The 18,002-nt window shown below is 38.0% G+C and overlaps 1 protein-coding gene across 1 annotated transcript; it reads right to left on the minus strand.

Moving 5' to 3' along the window:
• Positions 1-757: 757 nt before the first annotated feature.
• Positions 758-11,449, minus strand: LOC126831655 (cornifelin homolog A-like). The gene is made up of 5 exons (XM_056103325.1): positions 11,354-11,449; positions 9,023-9,246; positions 5,801-5,909; positions 3,477-3,616; positions 758-2,918 (listed from the first exon to the last, which is right to left on the minus strand). The coding sequence occupies exons 2-5, from the start codon at positions 9,167-9,169 to the stop codon at positions 2,814-2,816; spliced, it is 501 nt and encodes a 166-aa protein (XP_055959300.1). The 5' UTR covers positions 9,170-9,246; positions 11,354-11,449; the 3' UTR covers positions 758-2,813.
• Positions 11,450-18,002: the final 6,553 nt, after the last annotated feature.

An 18,002-nucleotide genomic window follows, 5' to 3' on the forward strand; every position in this document is an offset into this window, starting at 1 on the left:
AGAAAACTGTTCAGTAATTATTTCAGTACAAGGTCTTGTTGTACTTAATAGATTACGTGCCCTTGTTTTGAAATTAGCCTCGCTTAACCAGTCTACCGACTATTCTCCGTCTGATTGACAGGCCGGGATAATGAAGACTACTTTTTTACGAAACATAACAGAAAGTTGGAACAAGAATTTAGAAACACGCACGTTAGGCAACTCAACAATTGTTTTAAGAACCTTGTAAAAGTAAAATGAAACTGCTGCTAGTATCATGTTCTTGCCTAACCCGAGTGTTTCAGAGATATTATGTGTACTAAACCAAAAGATGCCGCTCCTAGCGGTTTAGTTAACGATAAAGCTATTTAAAAAATAAAACGAACGTAATTTCTAAAGCTGCTGTAATAACTACAAAGCTATATATTACTGCTATTCAGAATCGTCAACAATAGATTTTTTACGGCTGTAATAGTTGATAGATGTGTAGAGAATTTCACGTGCGATGGCTATTTATAGACCCATAGACTCTTGCGCTGAGTGCTATCGCAGCGCGTGACTAGCCAGAAATATCACATCGAGACAAGTCACTAAAGCGTGTACATTCGCTGTGTCGAATTCAACTTTCAGTAGAGAAAATTTTCGCTGCATGGGGCACCCTAGAATTGTAGCTGCTGAAAAGACACGTCGCTACAATAGTGCAGCTAGGAAAGAGTGTCCCTGTGACATTTCATCGACATAAAAACTTGCCGGAAACAAAAAACAAATTTGCTGCTGATAACTGTAATAGATTGTATTAAATAATAAAATATTGAACAAGACAAAACAACTATTAATCAATCGTAAACAATTTCTAAAGTAAATTAATATTAATGTGTAAATCTTTATAAGGGGTCTCATTTAAGATAATGGTATGCTCACCTCTTTTGATAAGCATTGAAAAAGTTAAAATATTTTTTAAAATTTTTACAAACGTAAATAAATGTAAAATCAAATTCAATAAAAGTTATTAGATATGACAATACACAAAATGAAATATACCCCCCCCCCCCCTCCAAAAAGATCAGCGAATATCATGTCAGATATTCCTAATATAAATTTAATTAATTAACAATAAGAAACTTATGTAAATACATGCATTATTAAGTATATACTTTGTACAGTTATTAATAATACTATTTTTGCAAAACAACCCAAAATGTGCCATTTTGTTATTTCATTCTATAACAACAATAATTAAATATTTATATTTGTAATGAAGAGGCTTGACATTTATATTGGTATATTATATTTTATAATAAACATAACGAATAACAGCAGATCTATAACATTTTCGGAAAAGCCGCCGTAGTTTCCGTGACCCCCACCCACCATATGTAAATAAATGCATGTTTCAAGCTTATTGAAAAAATATGGTCGCAATCGGACTGCGCGTTTGTACTGATTGTGCCGCATAAAGAACATAGGTCTTAAGGCCTTTTTAAGTATTTATTTTTGAGAACTTTCTTCTATTTCCTCTAATTTGGTGAATACTGAGTTGACTACTTTTAAGCGTCACTAGGTTGAAGGACACTCAAAAGACAAGATTTGTTTTCAATTATATTTTGAAAGTGTTAAAACACGACAAAAACATTCGGTCATAATCTGCAAAGTTTCATTTCCGAAACTAAGTTTTAAAAACATATCTTGGAATGTTTTCCTATTGTTTGCGTTTATCAGATCAACAGAGGAAATATTTTTTAATAAATCCGAAAATATCTACATGTAGTAATTTTTAATTGTTTGATCGAGTACACCATTTAATTTCAAAGCAATCCTTAATTTGAATGACCATGTCAGCAGTTTCGTTAAAGGTGCACTCTCGTTGTACAATATTCGCCGACCAATATTTTTTTCTCGATTTTGATTGATATGACTTCACAGTTTCATTGGGCATGTCAAGTCAGATCATAGGGATGTATCGAATGCAGAAATAAATTAGTAAATTTATGTGACCAAAGACGTGTTTATTGCAGTGAACCCGAGACCAGAGTCTCAATTATAGTTGCAGATATGTTTTCAATATCCTTGTCATTTTGGAAAAGCAGACAGTAATACATTTTAAATTGTCACCATTTTTAACCAGAAGAATCCACACCACGAATCTGGATTTTGATATTAAAATATTTTTTTCTGCATAAATACAGTAATGGGTTCTGAATCTGGAATCTTTAGATTCGGATTTCATTTCCGATTTATTGCAGTCATGCACGTCTACAACAACAACATTGAATAAGATTTTTTAAATGGGTTAATCTCAACTTTAGCTTGTAAACTTTCAAAAGTATGACATTCAAATATGTGACTTGATACCAGAAATCTACACACACACCAATCGACGTGCAGTGAGCAAGTCTTAAAGTCCCGATGCGTCATTTTGCATATTTCGGTAAAATATCAAATTTCTCACGGATTAATCCATGCTAATATGTACCCAAATTGATTATTTAATATTTAATTAAGAAAACAAATTCAAAACATCAACACTAGATAATGTCCCGGATTGGGTTCAATCGAATTTTTAAAAAAGGCCTATCAATAAATTTTCCGGGCAAGAAAATGACGGCGGGTCTATTGTATAGCGAGCAGCATAGATCAATGAAATTTCAATTCCACTTATCTTATAAATACTGAACCGAATTGAACCATTGTTGGACTAATATCCATATTAGAGATTCACAAGTGATTCATATATAATATAGCGCTAAAATGACGCATCGAGACTTTAAGCTATAGCTGTTAGAAAAATTAGGGGACAGATTCTGAAAGCACCCCTAGCTACTAGGCCCTGGGATTTAATACTGTCCATTACTCTTGGCGGTTTTCAGCTCTCGGGCTAGTTGACACATGGCACATTGATAACAGCAACCAACAGTACAGCAGTCGCTCATAATAGAGCCCTGAAAAATATATAAACAATTAGTGTTGATCTAGGGAATAGCTCGGATTAAAACACTAGACCTAATTTGTATTCCGTTAACCCTGTTCAGAAAAGCGCATTCTAACACATTTAGGGGTGCAGGGCTGGCTGTCAGGGCAAGAGTCACAAGGTGCGTCCAGTACGCAATTTCCAAGAAATTCGGGCCTTAATAAGAGAGCAGACAACATAACGCCCTTTTCCTTATATTTCTGGGAAGAGTAATCATTTGTGCTGTGCTGAGCAGAGATATAAAGAATAATGTTTCAGCAAACGGGATAGTTCTGTTCAGACTTTGTTTCTATAGCTGTACATTTACTATTTAGAAATAGTTCATTTATAGTTCTAACGTCTGGTTAAAATCGTGGAAATGATTGATAGCACTATTGTTGTGTTGATAAATAATTTAACAATTCAAGGTAAGTAAATCCAGAAAGCTTTATCACGGATGTTAATTAAAGTTATCCGATATTTTAATAAAATCAATAGAAATATTCTTAAAAAAAATATCAGAAAAGAAGTTTGGGACTGACAAATTCACCTCTATTTGATGTCTTCCTCTAATGTGAGCTCTTAAAGAAACTAGCCAGCCGGGAACACAGCAAGGTAAACAGCAGCTTTCCCCAGCTTGAGAAGCAAGATGACACGCAAAACATTCAGGACAGAAAAACGCCAAGGCACCTGTAACAAAACGTCGACAATGCTTAACGAGATTTCTATTTAAAACGAAAAAGATGTCTGATATTGTTTCGCGTGACATTAGATGGGATCCTAGGCCATCATCCTTACTTCTTCTCGACAGAATATCAATTCTTGATTGACCCCTGTGATCTTTAACACATTGCAATCGGGAGCAACATTTCGTTTGTTATGTCTTCTTTCAAAAACAAAGTTTACCAAACATTTCCCCCTTGCTATAAATGCGTGTGGCGTTCGTGTGAATAAGGGCATCGATGAAACTGGATGGAATATTGCAAAATCTATATTCTCCACTTTTTGGGGTTTCTATGTAGAAATGGAAGACCCCTTATACTTACGGATCCACGGCGTCCAGTATGAGTAAGGCGTGGTTTCCCTTTGTCAGTGGTAAAAGGAACAACGCCTATAGTCGTTCTGGTGGTACGAAACGCCGAGATCAAGTGAACACATAAAATAACCCTTGACAGATGGTGTTCGACGCAATTGAAATGAATTGAAATGGGGTTTAACGTCCTACTGCTCCGAACTGGGCTAATGAAGACGGGCATACGCCATACAGTGTGCTATGAGGGGAATTTTGCCCGGGCAGCGGCGCTACGGGCTACTCTTATATCGAATTCCAACTGCCAAGGATCTTTTACGTGCACGCCAATGTGTACACGGGACCTCGGTTTTTCGTCCCATCCAAACGACTAGACAGCTGTGCTTGTCAGGCCCTCCGCCCTGCAATAACTGACAAGGGAAACCACGTCGGAAAATCGGGATGAACTTTCTCGGCCACTGCAGGGATCGAGCACCCGACCTCCAGGCTAGCGAGCCAGCGTCTTACCCACTTAGCCACCGTGGTCCGCGGTGTTTGACGAAGAGTTGGTGGAAATGCCGTTGCCCGGGCAACATGTCCCTCATATAACATTGCACGATGTATGCCCATTTCCATTATGCTATGGACAGACGAGCGTATTTTCCGCCCGATCGCGGCGATTGAAATTCGGCAGCGATTTTTTACGGCCGATAACGAACGGGCACACGTAGCGATCGTCTCAAGAGCGTACGCCACTCTGTGAGTAATTATGTCGATCACATGACTTGTCCATCACGTGACTTGTACAAAATGGCAGCAATTTTGAGATCATGTGATATCAACGATCTCGATGATTGGCTTATAAAAATGAATCGCCCGACAATATACGCTGGACACGGGCACACGAGCGAATTTAATCGCCGGCGAAAAATATTCGGCCGAAAATATCTAACATGCTAGATACGAGCGATTGATCGGGCGAATGGTTCGCCAAGCAGAATCGTCGTCGCCCTGAAGGGGCACACGGGCGTATTTTTCGAGCGATTTTAAAAATCGCCGCGATCGGGCGAAAAAATACGCTCGTCTGTCCCCCACTTTAGAGAGGTTCAGATACGTTCCGAGAATGAGAACGAGAAAGTCGTTGTCGTTCTCAGAATGTTTAACCACAATTCATTTCATTTCCCTTAAACCATCCACTAAAATTACATACTGAGGTACAGATGACCATGCAATGTCGCGGAAAAACAGTGACAACCATAGACAGCAGCATATCCGATACATTATGTCTTCAAGAAACCTAGTGTTCACAAGCTTGAAAAAATACCCGTTCAAAACCTGTTGCCACTATCGGATTTACAGGGTTTTTTGGCAAAGGCGGTGGGGGTAGCTCCGGAACTGAAGGTCGTGGTCGAATGAATATCAATAGGTTTCGTCCTCTCATTAACCCAATATTTCAGATTAAATCGGAAAATAATCTGTAGTCTGTAGGTGTCCACAGGGTTTTCGAAAAAGGGAGCTCTACACAGGAACGGAAGGCTGTGGAACGCTGAATATCGATATGGTTTGTCATAGCATGATCCCAATGCCTCACACCAAATTTGAAAACAATCTGTGAAAACTGTAGCATCTATAAACACAGCAGTTCAATGGGAAATAATTACTATATTTTAGTCGGAGCTATGTTTCAACAATGATTCGCTTGTCGTTGTCAAGCATGTTTCGCGTTCACAAGCCAATTGGTGATGGACCGACACTGTAACGGCATAATATGCACACACACTGCTATGTGGGAGTATAAAAAGGGCAACAAAAAAGGGGGTCTTCGTTATGGGGTCCTTGAACTTCCTTTTATACACAATACTTACATATCATGCCGTCTTCAAAACACGAAAATAGACCAGAACTCCACTGTCTTAAAGCTGGTCGCATTGGTGCCTGTTGGTTAATTATAACAGTAGTGTTTGTACTTGGTTGCTGCAATTCAAAAGATTATTAAAGTATCTCAGCAGATGAAGATTGGCAATCATTTTTTATTTACACGATTACTTCTGTCCAACCTCTACTCAAAGCTATCAGCACTGCCTTGGTTTTGTTAGAATGTAATTCCAACATGATAATTGTGATCCATAACTTGATAATGGCAATGCGAGTTTCTATTTCTTTACACGGGTTAAACTGACTGTTTACATTGGACTGTAAAGCGAATCATCTATTTATTATTTAACCAGAAACGTATGGCCCCACCAAAATAACAGTGTCGGTTTTGTAGATGATATCAGACTGTGATAATGAAGATCCGTGTAACAATTCAGTATATTTTTAACCTGGCCTCAATCGCTACACATTTTGTTGAAGCTCCTCGACAAAAGCCAAAGTCTCCGCAAAATCAAGTACGATTGACATGAAACTTGCATGTTTGTTCCTTGACAATTGCGCATCAAGTGACGGATATAATATGACCTCAAATTCCAAGATGGCGACGATAACGTCATCTCCTGGTACATATAGCACTATCGTACTTGTTCTACTATTTCCATGACATCGTTGCTGATGGATAGGAACTGTAACAGGAGGTAAGTGAAGGGGGCGCAATGGCGTCATGGGTTCAGAGTTTTTGTGCCCGCTTTCCGGTTTCCTCTCACTGCTAAAGACCCCTACGCGCAAGCGAATTATGTAAATAAAATTAAACCATATGTTAGTCCCGAAATGACCTAGTTTGTGTCGGGTGGACGTTAAACCCCATTTATCTCTCTCTCTCTTTTGTGCCCGCTTGAGTTTTCGCACCCACTCTCACATGCAAAAAAAATCATGTGGATTTCAATGCGGTTTTCAATGCTATTGGCAGATTCTGATAATCATTGTTCAATCGTTGCTCGAGCTTATTCCGCGGATCCCTCTTACGTTACACATTTCTGGTTTTGTGTCTCCATGTCCCATAACTATAATGGTGGTCGACTGGCAAACTACCACGCTACGTGTATTTATGAAACTATAAGTTTAACTTGAGTGCATTGAGCTGACATATTTATTAGTTGTTTGTTTATATAAAGTGGGCTGTTACCTAAGCGACCATGCAGACAAAAGGAACGGAAAAGTAAATGTTTTGTTTAGTGCTAGTACTATATTAATTGTATAAAAAAAAACAATCCACTCGATCGAGACGTAATGATCGAAACCAACCGATAACTTATTTCAATGGCATATAGTAATTGGACTGGAACAGGGAAATCAGGGGGATTGTGCTGCTAATTTGGCATAAGGAACCTAGATTCTGTGGTAGAACAAAATATACAATATTGATATCGTGAAGGTATGAGGGGGAGGGGGCTTTTAATGTTCAGGTATAAGAGGTTTATATTACATTCGGTGATATTATTAGCATAGATTATTATCACCACTTTTTTTGTATTACAGAAATCGGCTTACATTTATTGAGGCCACCTTCGAGACAATTCGAGGTCAAAACCCAAACCCAAAAAATATTTACTAAAAAGTTGTCAATCGCTCAGTCCGAATGCAGAGACAAAGTACCTTCGTAAAAAGGTTACTCAACCAAATTTAAAGATGCAAGATGTAAGATGGAATATATTGAAAAGTTTATTCAAATAACTTTATTCTGGGCGAAATTATTAGTGATGGAAGATATAGCGTTGATTGTTTGTTGTCTAACAACGGTGCGGGACACGATACTTGGCCTCAATTGTCCATATTATCGTTAAATTTTTTAATCTCGCGGATGTTTAAATCCATTTAAATCTCACCTATCCGTTGTTCTAAAGAGTTGGTTATGGGCTTGTCATGTTAATAATTGTCTAAATAATTTATATGACATTTGAATCCAAAAGAAAGACATGCAATAGGCAGATTTAGCTCTTATATAATGTATCTTTAAGATGATAGTTGAGTCTTATGTGTACCCAGCTTGCTGCATGGATGGACTGTAAGATTTTTCGTTCTCAAAGGCCCCTAGCTGCAATAACCACTTCAATATTCCTGTCTGCAATATCCATTTTCGAAATTAGTAATTTATATGGAAGCATCGCGATCGACAGAGTAATAAGATGGGGTCTGGTTGTGTCCCTTTATTCCCATGTTCCGCGATGTGGTAGTACATATAATTATTATACAAGTAAAACTCCTTCCGGTGCATGGCTATGCAATGTCGTTTAAAGCGCTCTAACACGTAGTGTCCACTGGGTTAAAGAAACTTAATAGCCAACACCCTAATGCGGAAACCCCATTGGTCCACAGCATTCCTCGAATACGTCACCAAACTTATCAGCCCTGTAAGTGTACACGAAAACCCTTTTTGCTTCTTTTGATTATCACAATAGATTTTATTTATCTTCAATAGGATCGATTAAAGTAGCTTGGTTAGGACTCCTTGACAACCGTGAATAATTCAAATTGACATTCGCTATCATTAATCAATATCTTAGATCCTGTTCTTGATATTTTTTTTTTGGTGGGGGGGGATTGAACAATGGTTAGCGCGTGCGCGTAGCATCATAACGTCTGTCATTGAGTCAGCTGGTGTGGTTTCGATTCCCAGGTTGTACTGTCAAACCTCGTGGGTTTTCTGTGCAGGTCCTTCGGTTTCCTTCCACTGTTAAAGACCCATACGCACAAGCGAATTATTGAGATAAAAATGAACCATATATTGGTCTCTCTCTCTCTCTCTCTCTCTCTCTCTCTCTCTCTCTTGAATTTTGGACGTTGTTTACATTTTTTACATAAATTCTGTTCATGGCATATCTTACACAGCAATAGAATCGAGTGGGCATTATTGTGTCAGGTCTGTCATTGAGTCAGCTGGTGTGGTTTCGATTCCCAGGTTGTACTGTCTAACCTCGGTTTCCTTCCACTGCTAAAGACCTCTACGCACAAGCGAATTATTGAGATAAAATTGAACCATATATTGGCCTCTCTCTCTCTCTCTCTCTCTCTCTCTCTCTCTTGAATTTTGGATGTTGTTTACATTTTTTACATAAATTCTGATCATGGCATATCTTACACAGCAGTAGAATCGAGTGGGCATTATTGTGCCAGGTTATAATGGTTTTCTTTTTAAAAAGGAAAATACATACATGTCCGACAACTGGTGGTCCGCCATATTGTTGTGGCTGGTAGGTCATTGGTTGATGGTGCACTGGTTGTTGCTGAACGCCGGTATTGTAAACAGGCGGGCCACCATTGTCAGGAACTCCTGGCAATTCTTCTGGTTTAACGCTCATCTTCTATTGGTTTGCGAATTGGCTCCGTTTGTTTTCTAAATTTAGTTGACTTGTTTGCTGATTGTCAATACCTAAAACTTGCAAAGATAAGAAGAAAGCTTAAATTAAAGAGCTCAGTACGCAAAAGAAACGCCAAAATGCGATGAAATAGTCCTTACAGTGTCTGGAATTTTCAACGGGGTTACGTAACGGGGTTGTGTAGCAGGGGACGGCGAGGGGTGGGGTTGGAATCGGAGATTAAATAAAGCCATTTCACACATAGATTCGCAGATGTGTCTCTGATGTAGTTTCACTTGGGCCCCTAGCTGTACAAGGAACCTAACCAAACCAGTTACCAGCTTAAACATTTGAACTGAGAGTATTTATTAAATGGGTTTGTTTTGTTCATAACCATGACAAAATCAATAAATATCCGATAAACTTTTACATTCATCTCGGTTCTATTAAATAACAATATGACTTTTAAGGAATCGGACGATATTGCTTGCCAAGCAACGTGACGTGCTCCTTTTATAACGCGCGTGAACCCGTCATTAATTATCACTGGTCAAAATTGCTGTTTCATTCAATTTCTCCATGACATATAATTATGTTCGTTATCAAAATATTTCAACACTTATCGAAGGTGTTTCTTTATTTAAAAGGGTATCGTTTATTCAAGTGAGGTTAATAATGCAAAGTCGACTTTAAGAAGTAAACGCAAAATTAAAGATACAGTTGACCATTTTTGCTATAATAGCTCAAAAATAGATAATGTAAAATGAAAATATTGAAAATTTCATTCAAATTACTTTATTCTGAGATAAGTTATCACTGTTTGTAGTTTTAACAAGATGTGTGCATTGTGGTAACCAGGGCACTGGTATATTCGAGACTTAGCCACGCTTTACCATTTTTAAATTCATTTTTTAAATGGCGAACCCTTCTAATTTAGTTAAAATCTCGAGTATCCAATGCCATCGAGCGTTGATTATGGTCTTGTTTTGTTAATAAATGTCTAATTAATAGTTTATATAACATTTCAGGACTAAAGAAAGACCTGCAATAGGCAGATTTAACTATTGCATATATGCAGCAAGAATGGCTAGATATTTATCTAAATCTTACTTAATGTATCTTTAATTTACAGCATAGGGAGGTTTCAGTCCAAAGTATCAGACCATAATTAAAAGGGATAGGTAATTCATATAATATATTAGACTTTTTCTCGACGCCTTTTGCTTCTGACCTAATAAACGCTACTATGATCCCTGTTCAAGGTGGTGTCTCTTGGATTTTACGCTCAAGAGAAATATTGATAAATGGATTTACTATATAATATATGTTTATTAGCTTAAAGGAGATAACTTAATGTTGATATCTTGCCGTGAAAATATGGGATCCTAATATCAAATATTTAAGACACGATGAACATTTCATAATCACTACACGAGTCGTGTATTCTATGGTTTCAGGCGTCATTTATATTGAACAAAGACAAACATATCCTACAAGACAATGCCAAAGTACTTAGTAATGTCTGATTCACAAACGAAAAAATATTTAGATTGTTCGATTATTTCGCCGAATATAATTGATTAGACATTATAATAGATTTTTTTTAAATTGAATATAAATCTCTTTAGTCTATTATAAGGTTCCAAAGAATATAGCTTTACGCCCTTTAATCTGTATTTTCTAATAAAAGAATGTTGACAATGGCAGAACATAAAAACCTTATTGTTATGACATCAATGCCATGGTGGAAGTCCAACATGCCAGTAAAGAGTGTTCAAGACAATAAACATTCAAAAAATATGTGTATTAAAATATTCTAGTTCAAACACTATGCATATATCGATCTTTTCCGACCTTAAGTTATGCCTATTTGAAGTTTACATTAGTTTCTATAAATTACAAAACGCCATCTTTGTGTGTCTTGGACAAATGTATTAAAAATTATTATGCTATCACTTCCGTGTAACCCAACCCTTTCTTAATTCGCTATGTGCTATAAAATTATATTGCATAATAACAGACTCTACATTAAAATTGTACATATAAGTGAATGATGTACCTGTAAAAATTATTTTAAAATATATTTCAATTCGCATAATAATTATTAGTAACATTGCGTTTGTTGGTGGTATATTTAGCATTACATTTTAAAATAGATCCTTGTAAAATACGATTTAAATGGCTTACCAAATATTTTATAGTCCAGCCGCAACCAGAATCAAGAGCGAAGAGAGAGCGCATGATAAATAATGTTTATCTGTCGCCTTGGTGTTTTTCAAAATAAAATAAAGACAATCACGTATAAGAATCTATAGAAATTAACGCTTCACTCTCATTTTTTGTAAATCTTGACGTATTAAGTTGAGGTACTATTTATTTTCTTTGCCATTGCATTTTAAATGTGACTAAAGAACTAACCCTAACCCTAACAGAGTCGGTTCGTGTCAAAGACAAAAGACAAACCGCAAAACATATTTCTCGATCAATTAGTTTCTTTGGATCTATAAATAGGCACCAGTGGATTCCTTAATGAGTTGAGCAACCCAATCAACCCCAGACAGTCTTTTGAAATCAGGCATTAGCGTAGTTGATAAAGGGGCAGCTGGGATTAACTAGAAATATACATACACCCCGTTTTCGTAGCGAAACTGCAGGCCCGTAGCTAGCCCAAAAATGTTGGGGAGGGACAGGGGCTTCTGAGGACGCCGATCGGTCTTCTGGGGGCGCCGATGTACCTACACTTGACGGTAAACGGCGAACGGCACTGTGAGCCCGCCTCACGTCGTTAACCTCCCGACCCGGCAAGACGACGTGGCTTTTGAAGAGAAAATGCCTACAGGCCCGGGCGCCGAATCGCACCCTTTCCATTGGATGCAATACGAGGCAAACGAACAACGTGCCCATATCAGTATGGGCGCCCCATAAAGCGGAATGACATTGGTTGGGCTGCCCCCTCCCCCGCCCCTTATAGCAACGGGCCTGGTCTATTCTCAATCCGAAAGTATCGTTATAAAAAGGTGATTTATTTGCAATAGTAAAGATATTTCAAAAAGGGACTAAAGTTTATAGTTTTCAAAAATATATACCTTTAAAGACTTTAAAAAGAAGAAAAGAAATATTCGAGGATTTGGATGATATGGCTAACATCGCAAATCCAGTAGATGATTTCGACTAATTAAATATTGTGAATATGGTGCTGTTGGCTAATTCAGCAATAGCGATTGTGAATATAAAGGTGAAATCGGTCCAAACAACAGATACAGGGGCTAGTACTTATAGAGAAAATGCCATAAGAGAAATTTTGAGGAAAGTGTGGATTCTGAGGTATATTTGTTGCTTTATCTTTTTGTGACATTACATATCCCAAACCAAGAGGTTTTGGGAAACTAAATTCTTTTTTGGGCAGTGTCAGCCTATTCAAATTTTAACTTTAACAGTTTTTGGCATTGTCAGCCTGTAAGTCACACATTATTCAGATCTCAAAAGACTGTAAGCGACACATTTATTCAGATCTCAAAAATCTTGGTAGTGTCAGCCTGTAAGTGACACATTATTCAGATTCAAAAATGTTGACAGTGTCAGCCTCTAAGTGGCATATTATTTAGATCTCAACTGTTTTGGTAGTGTCAGTCTGTAAGTGACATATTATTTAGATTTCAAAAGTTTTGGTAGTGTCAGCCGGGAAGTGATATATTATTTAGATCTCAAAAATCTTAGTTGTGTCAGCCTATAAGTGGCACATTATTCAAATCTCCAAAGTTTTGGAAATATCAACCTATAATGACATATTATTCAGATCATAAAAGTTTTGATATTGCCATTCTTTAAGTGGCGTACTTATATCAAAATGTTTTTGACGGTATTAGCCTGTAAGTGACATAGTATTTAGATATCAAATGACTTGTAGACCTCAAAAGTTTTGGCAGTGTCAGCCTGTAAGTGACACATTATGTAAATCTCAAACATCTTGGCAGTGTTAGCCTCTTAATGACACATTTTTCAGATATCAAAAGTAAGTGACATTTTATCTAGATATCAGAAGGTTTGGCAGTGTCAGCATGTAAGTGACATATTTTTTGAATCTCATAAGTCTTGGCAGTGTCAGTCTGTAATTGACACATTATTCAAATCTCAAAAATCATGTTAGTATCAGCCTGTGATTGACACATTATTTAGACGAGGGGGGGGGGGTAGCACGCGCATGCTGTATCATACGGTCTGTCATTGAGTCAACTGGCGGGGTTTCGATTCCCCGGTTGTACGTGACAAGGAGTAGGGTCGCCTGTCCAACCTCGTGGGTTTTCTCCGGGTTCTCTGGTTTCCTCTCACTGCTAAAGACCCCTACGCGCAAGCGAATTTTTTAAATAAAAAAAATCAACGATATGTTAGTCCCGAAATTACCTAGTTTGTGTCGAGTGGACGTTAAACCCCATTTGTCTCTCTCTCTCCATTATTTAGACCTTAAAGGTGTTGATAGTGTCAGCCTGTAGGTGGCGTTTTATTTAGATCTACGTTTGGCAGTGTCTGCCTGTAAGTGGCACATTATTCCGATCTTAAAATTTTTTGATATTGTTAGCCTGTAAGTGGCATGTTATTTAGATCTCAAACGTTTGGCATTGTCTGCCTGTAAGTGGCATATTAGTTAGATCTCAAAAATCTTGGTAGTGTTAGCCGGTAATTGAAATATTATTTAGATCTTAAAAGTTTTTGATAGTGTCAATCTGTAAGTGGCATAATATTTAGATCTTAAAAGTTTTGGTATTTGTCAGCCAGTACGTGACGTATCTAGATATCAAACCTTGGGCAGTGTCGACCTGTATGTGACGTATTTAGATCTAAGAAGTTTTGGTTGTGTCGGTTTGTAAGTGACGTAGTATCTAGATATAAAAAGGCCTATAAGTGGCATACTATTTAGATCTCAAATGGTTTGGGCAATGTCAGTTTGTAAGTGACAAAGTATTTATTGTGACGCATATAGATATCAAAAATTTGGACAGTGTCAACCTATAAGTGACATATTCATATCTCAACAGTTTTATCAGTGTCAACTTGTAAGTGGTTCATTTAGATATCAAAAGATTTGGCTGACATTTTATTTGGATTTCAAAAGTTTTGGCAATGTCGGCTCATTTATTCATATCTCAAAGTTTGAAAGTGACATAGTTATTCAAATCCTGGTTTTTATTTGCATGTATTTATTAGTTTGGCATTATCAGCACGTAAGTAACACGTTTTAGTTCTTAAATCCTAATTGTAATTGCCATATTTTGAAAAAGCAGTTGGCAGTTTCAGCTCGTAGGGACAGTTAAAATTTGGATAACTACGATTTCACGCAGGTTACCTATCATTCCATTTTATTCCACATGGTGTAATACTATGGGGGTTATTTTAGTTCTAAGAAAGGTGTTCTGTTTAATATAGAAATTCTTTACCTACATGATGAGTGACGAAAACTAGGGTAATGAAGTAGCTTGCATTAATCTACTACTTTCTTAGACTAACTCACAGACAGTTATGTCAGTATCCATTTCTGGAAAGTAGGGTACTATCGTCCAGTTATCTCGTGCACAGATTAGTACAATTAACTAGAATAGTGTTGACGTAAAACGGTGCCTATACGAAACACTTACCCAAAAATGGTAATTGTCCCGCCCTAATAGATGACGCGTTATACTTTCTATATAGGAGAGAGCTGGTTTGATTTACCCTCAGACATCATTGGGAGCTCCGGGGGACATTACAGCCATAGCCTCCTCGGCTTAGAGGCCAGGTTGAACACATCATCCTAACGCGAACCTTATGTAGAACACTCAAGAAGTATGTGGCTCTTGCCACGTTTAAGCCGTTAGGTCTGAATTAGAAAGGATATTAAACTCAGACCGTGGATATTTTAATAACTCGAAAAGTACTATCATAGATATTGTAGTTTCCTGTATTTAACCTTTGTAATTTGCCGTATTTGATATATAGAGAATCTCCTACCAGTCTTTTTTGATATCAAAAAATATCAACACAAGTTGATAAAGTAACAAAAAACGAGGCTCTGCAGAATCATGTGTTACTCCCGAAATGACCTAGTTTGTGTCGAGTGGACGTTAAACCTCATTTCTCTCTCTCTCTCTCTCTCTCTCTCTCCATGGCAATTTTTGTTGACTTTTTGGTCATCCAAGTAGGAGTATTTCGAACTTACATTTTCTGCCACGGACTAAATAGAGAAACCACAGCCAAAAGATTCATTTGACTTCAAGTAGAAAAAATCGCGATAGTCAAGCCTCTTCAAGATTTTTGCCGGGATGAGGTTTTGTGAAATAGAGATCCGTGACCCCTTTATAATCGGTGCAAGGACAGGGACTGACTGAGCAAGTGAAATTCGACGAAGAGTAGGTTCAAACGCCACTGTCCAGGAAAAAATTTCCTTCGTATGTCTGTCTTCATTATCCCTGTTGGTGCAGTAAAGTAGAACGTTAAACCCCAATTCATTTTCTTTTCAATTAACACAATGACGTCAGTGTCAACCTTCGGATATCGTTGCGTCTTCCACATAACTGTTTTACTGACAATAGCTTATTAAAAGCCACATTTTATACCCCATGACTGCACCATAAAATCATAATTTTCAACATTCTCATTCTGTCGAATGCATTTTTTATACGCATAGTCGTCACCTTGTCGGTCTTTCCGTCTGTCCGTCAACAATTGGTTTGTGAACGTGATAGAGGCTACGGGTTTAGACGGATCTTTTTCAAATTTGGTGCAAAGTATGGTGGTCATGAGGGGACATATTTAAAAAAAAAAGGCAGGGGGCGGGGGGGGCAGCTGCCCCCCTAACTTTCGGGCAAGCTGACTTTTCGGGCAGACGGGTAAAGTGAAAAAAATTTTATTTCATCTTCTTGGCAAAATAAAGTGCCCGAAATCTAATAAAACACTAATTTTACGGGCTGGAATAGCAGGAAAACGCGTTTGCGGCTGTCAAATATTCCAAAATTTTCTTTGGGGGTCCATACAAGGTCAGTTCCACTTCTGCGCCTCTCGAAGAAAACCAGCGGCATTGTCTGTTAACCCGAAATTTTTTTGGACATTTCTAGTTGGCCCCCCTTACTGTTATCGAGCCCTAATATAACACTAATTTTCTTTTCTTTTAATTGAATACCACGAATTTGTACTGAGTTGACTATGGATTAAAAAATGTTGCCTGGAGCCACTCTACTTTGTGCGACATTTTTCGGGCATCGATTATTATTTGTGAATGCAGCTGCAACAGTCTGATTGGATGGGGGGGGGGGGATCACGTACGTGGCTAAGTGGGTAAGACGCTGGCTCGCTAGCCTGGAGGTCGGGTGTTCGATCCCTGCATTGGCCGAGAAAGTTCATCCAGATTTTCCGGCGTGGTTCCCCCTTGTCAGTGATGCAGGACGGAGGGCCTGAAATGGACAGCTGTCTAGTCCTTCGGATGAGACGAAAAACCGAGGTCCCGTGTATACATTGGAATGCACGTAAAAGATCCCTTGGCAGTTGGAATTTGATATAAGAGTAGGCGATAGTGCCGCTGCCCGAGCAAAATTTCCCTCATATATAGCACACTGTATGGCGTATGCCCGTCTTCATTAGCCCAGTATAGGAGCAGAACAGTAGGACGTTAAACCCCATTTCATTTCATTTCATTTCTGATTGGATGGCTGGAATTCAGAGTGGGATTTCGGTTACAAAACCATTGGATACTTTTGGAGTTTACAAGGGCTAGAATAGCAGAAAACGCATTTGCGGTGGTTAAATTTTCAAAATTTTCTCCGGGAGGGTATACCCCCGAACCCAGCGACGATTGATTAGTTGTTTGAAATTCCGATCAGCCAGGTAGGCTATATTTGACCAAATTGAAGTTGCTGTATTTACAGGCTGGAATAGCAGGAAAACGCGTTTGCTGCAGTTAAATTTTCAAAATTTTCTCCCACGGTCCCGTCTTCGTGGACTGTAAACGATTGATTGGAATTCGAGTCAGCCACCTTAATAAGGCTATATTAGACCACTTTGAAGTTACTTTGTTCACGGGCCGAAATAGCAGGAAAACGTGTTTGCAGCCGTCAAATATTCCAAAATTTTCTTTTGAGGGGTGTGTGTGTGGGTGGGTGTGTGTGTGTGGAGGGGGGGGGGGGGCATGGTTAGCTCCACTCTCTTCGCCTCTCAAGAAAGACCGGCGCTCTCTGTAAACCCGAAATTTTTATGGACGTATAAAAAGCTGTAGTTTTTATCGGATTCTTTTCAAATTTAGTGGGAATCATTGGGTCATGTGAGGACGATATACTGCATTCTGCGATTTGTCTTTCCAGACATACCCCCTTTGCCAAGTCCGCGTGAAAACGATAGAGGCTACAGTTTTAATCGGATTTGTTCAAAATTAGTGTAAAGCATAGCGGACATTATAAAATCAAGTGCTGTCGTAAATACAATAAAATAATAAAATTTAAATGATACATTATGGGAGATTAGATAAAGAGCTGGCAGTTAAAAACTAGATGATGTAAAGGGAATTTGCTAAAAATTTCAGTCAAATTGATCCACTCTGAACCGAAAATTTAGCATTGAATTTTAGGCCTAGCCTCGATCATCATTACTAAAGTAGGTATGATAAAAAACATAGTCTCAATTATCCATTTTTTGATTTAATCATGAATGGGCGTTGAGCAGCAGATCCAATTCAAATCCAGTAAATATTGCAGGCTAGCGATGCCATCTAGAGTTGTTTATGGTCTGGATAAGTTAATTAATGTCTAGTATATAATATATATAACATTTCAGGCCTAAATAAATAACCTATTCCACTAAAGAAACCACACAAAAA

The sequence above is a fragment of the Patella vulgata genome, chromosome 9 (assembly GCF_932274485.2).
Source record: "Patella vulgata chromosome 9, xgPatVulg1.2, whole genome shotgun sequence".
Classification (NCBI taxonomy): domain Eukaryota; kingdom Metazoa; phylum Mollusca; class Gastropoda; family Patellidae; genus Patella; species Patella vulgata.

Bases quoted from the DNA above. Each gene is read 5' to 3' on its own strand.
- LOC126831655 (XM_056103325.1), bottom strand. From the start codon at position 9,169: ATGAGCGTTAAACCAGAAGAATTGCCAGGAGTTCCTGACAATGGTGGC. The intron at 5,910-9,022 runs GTATGTATTTTC...TTTGAATTGCAG, and splicing joins GACCACCAGTTGTCGGACAT to CAACCAAGTACAAACACTAC. The intron at 3,617-5,800 runs GTAAGTATTGTG...GTTTTGTTACAG, and splicing joins TTTTGAAGACGGCATGATAT to GTGCCTTGGCGTTTTTCTGT.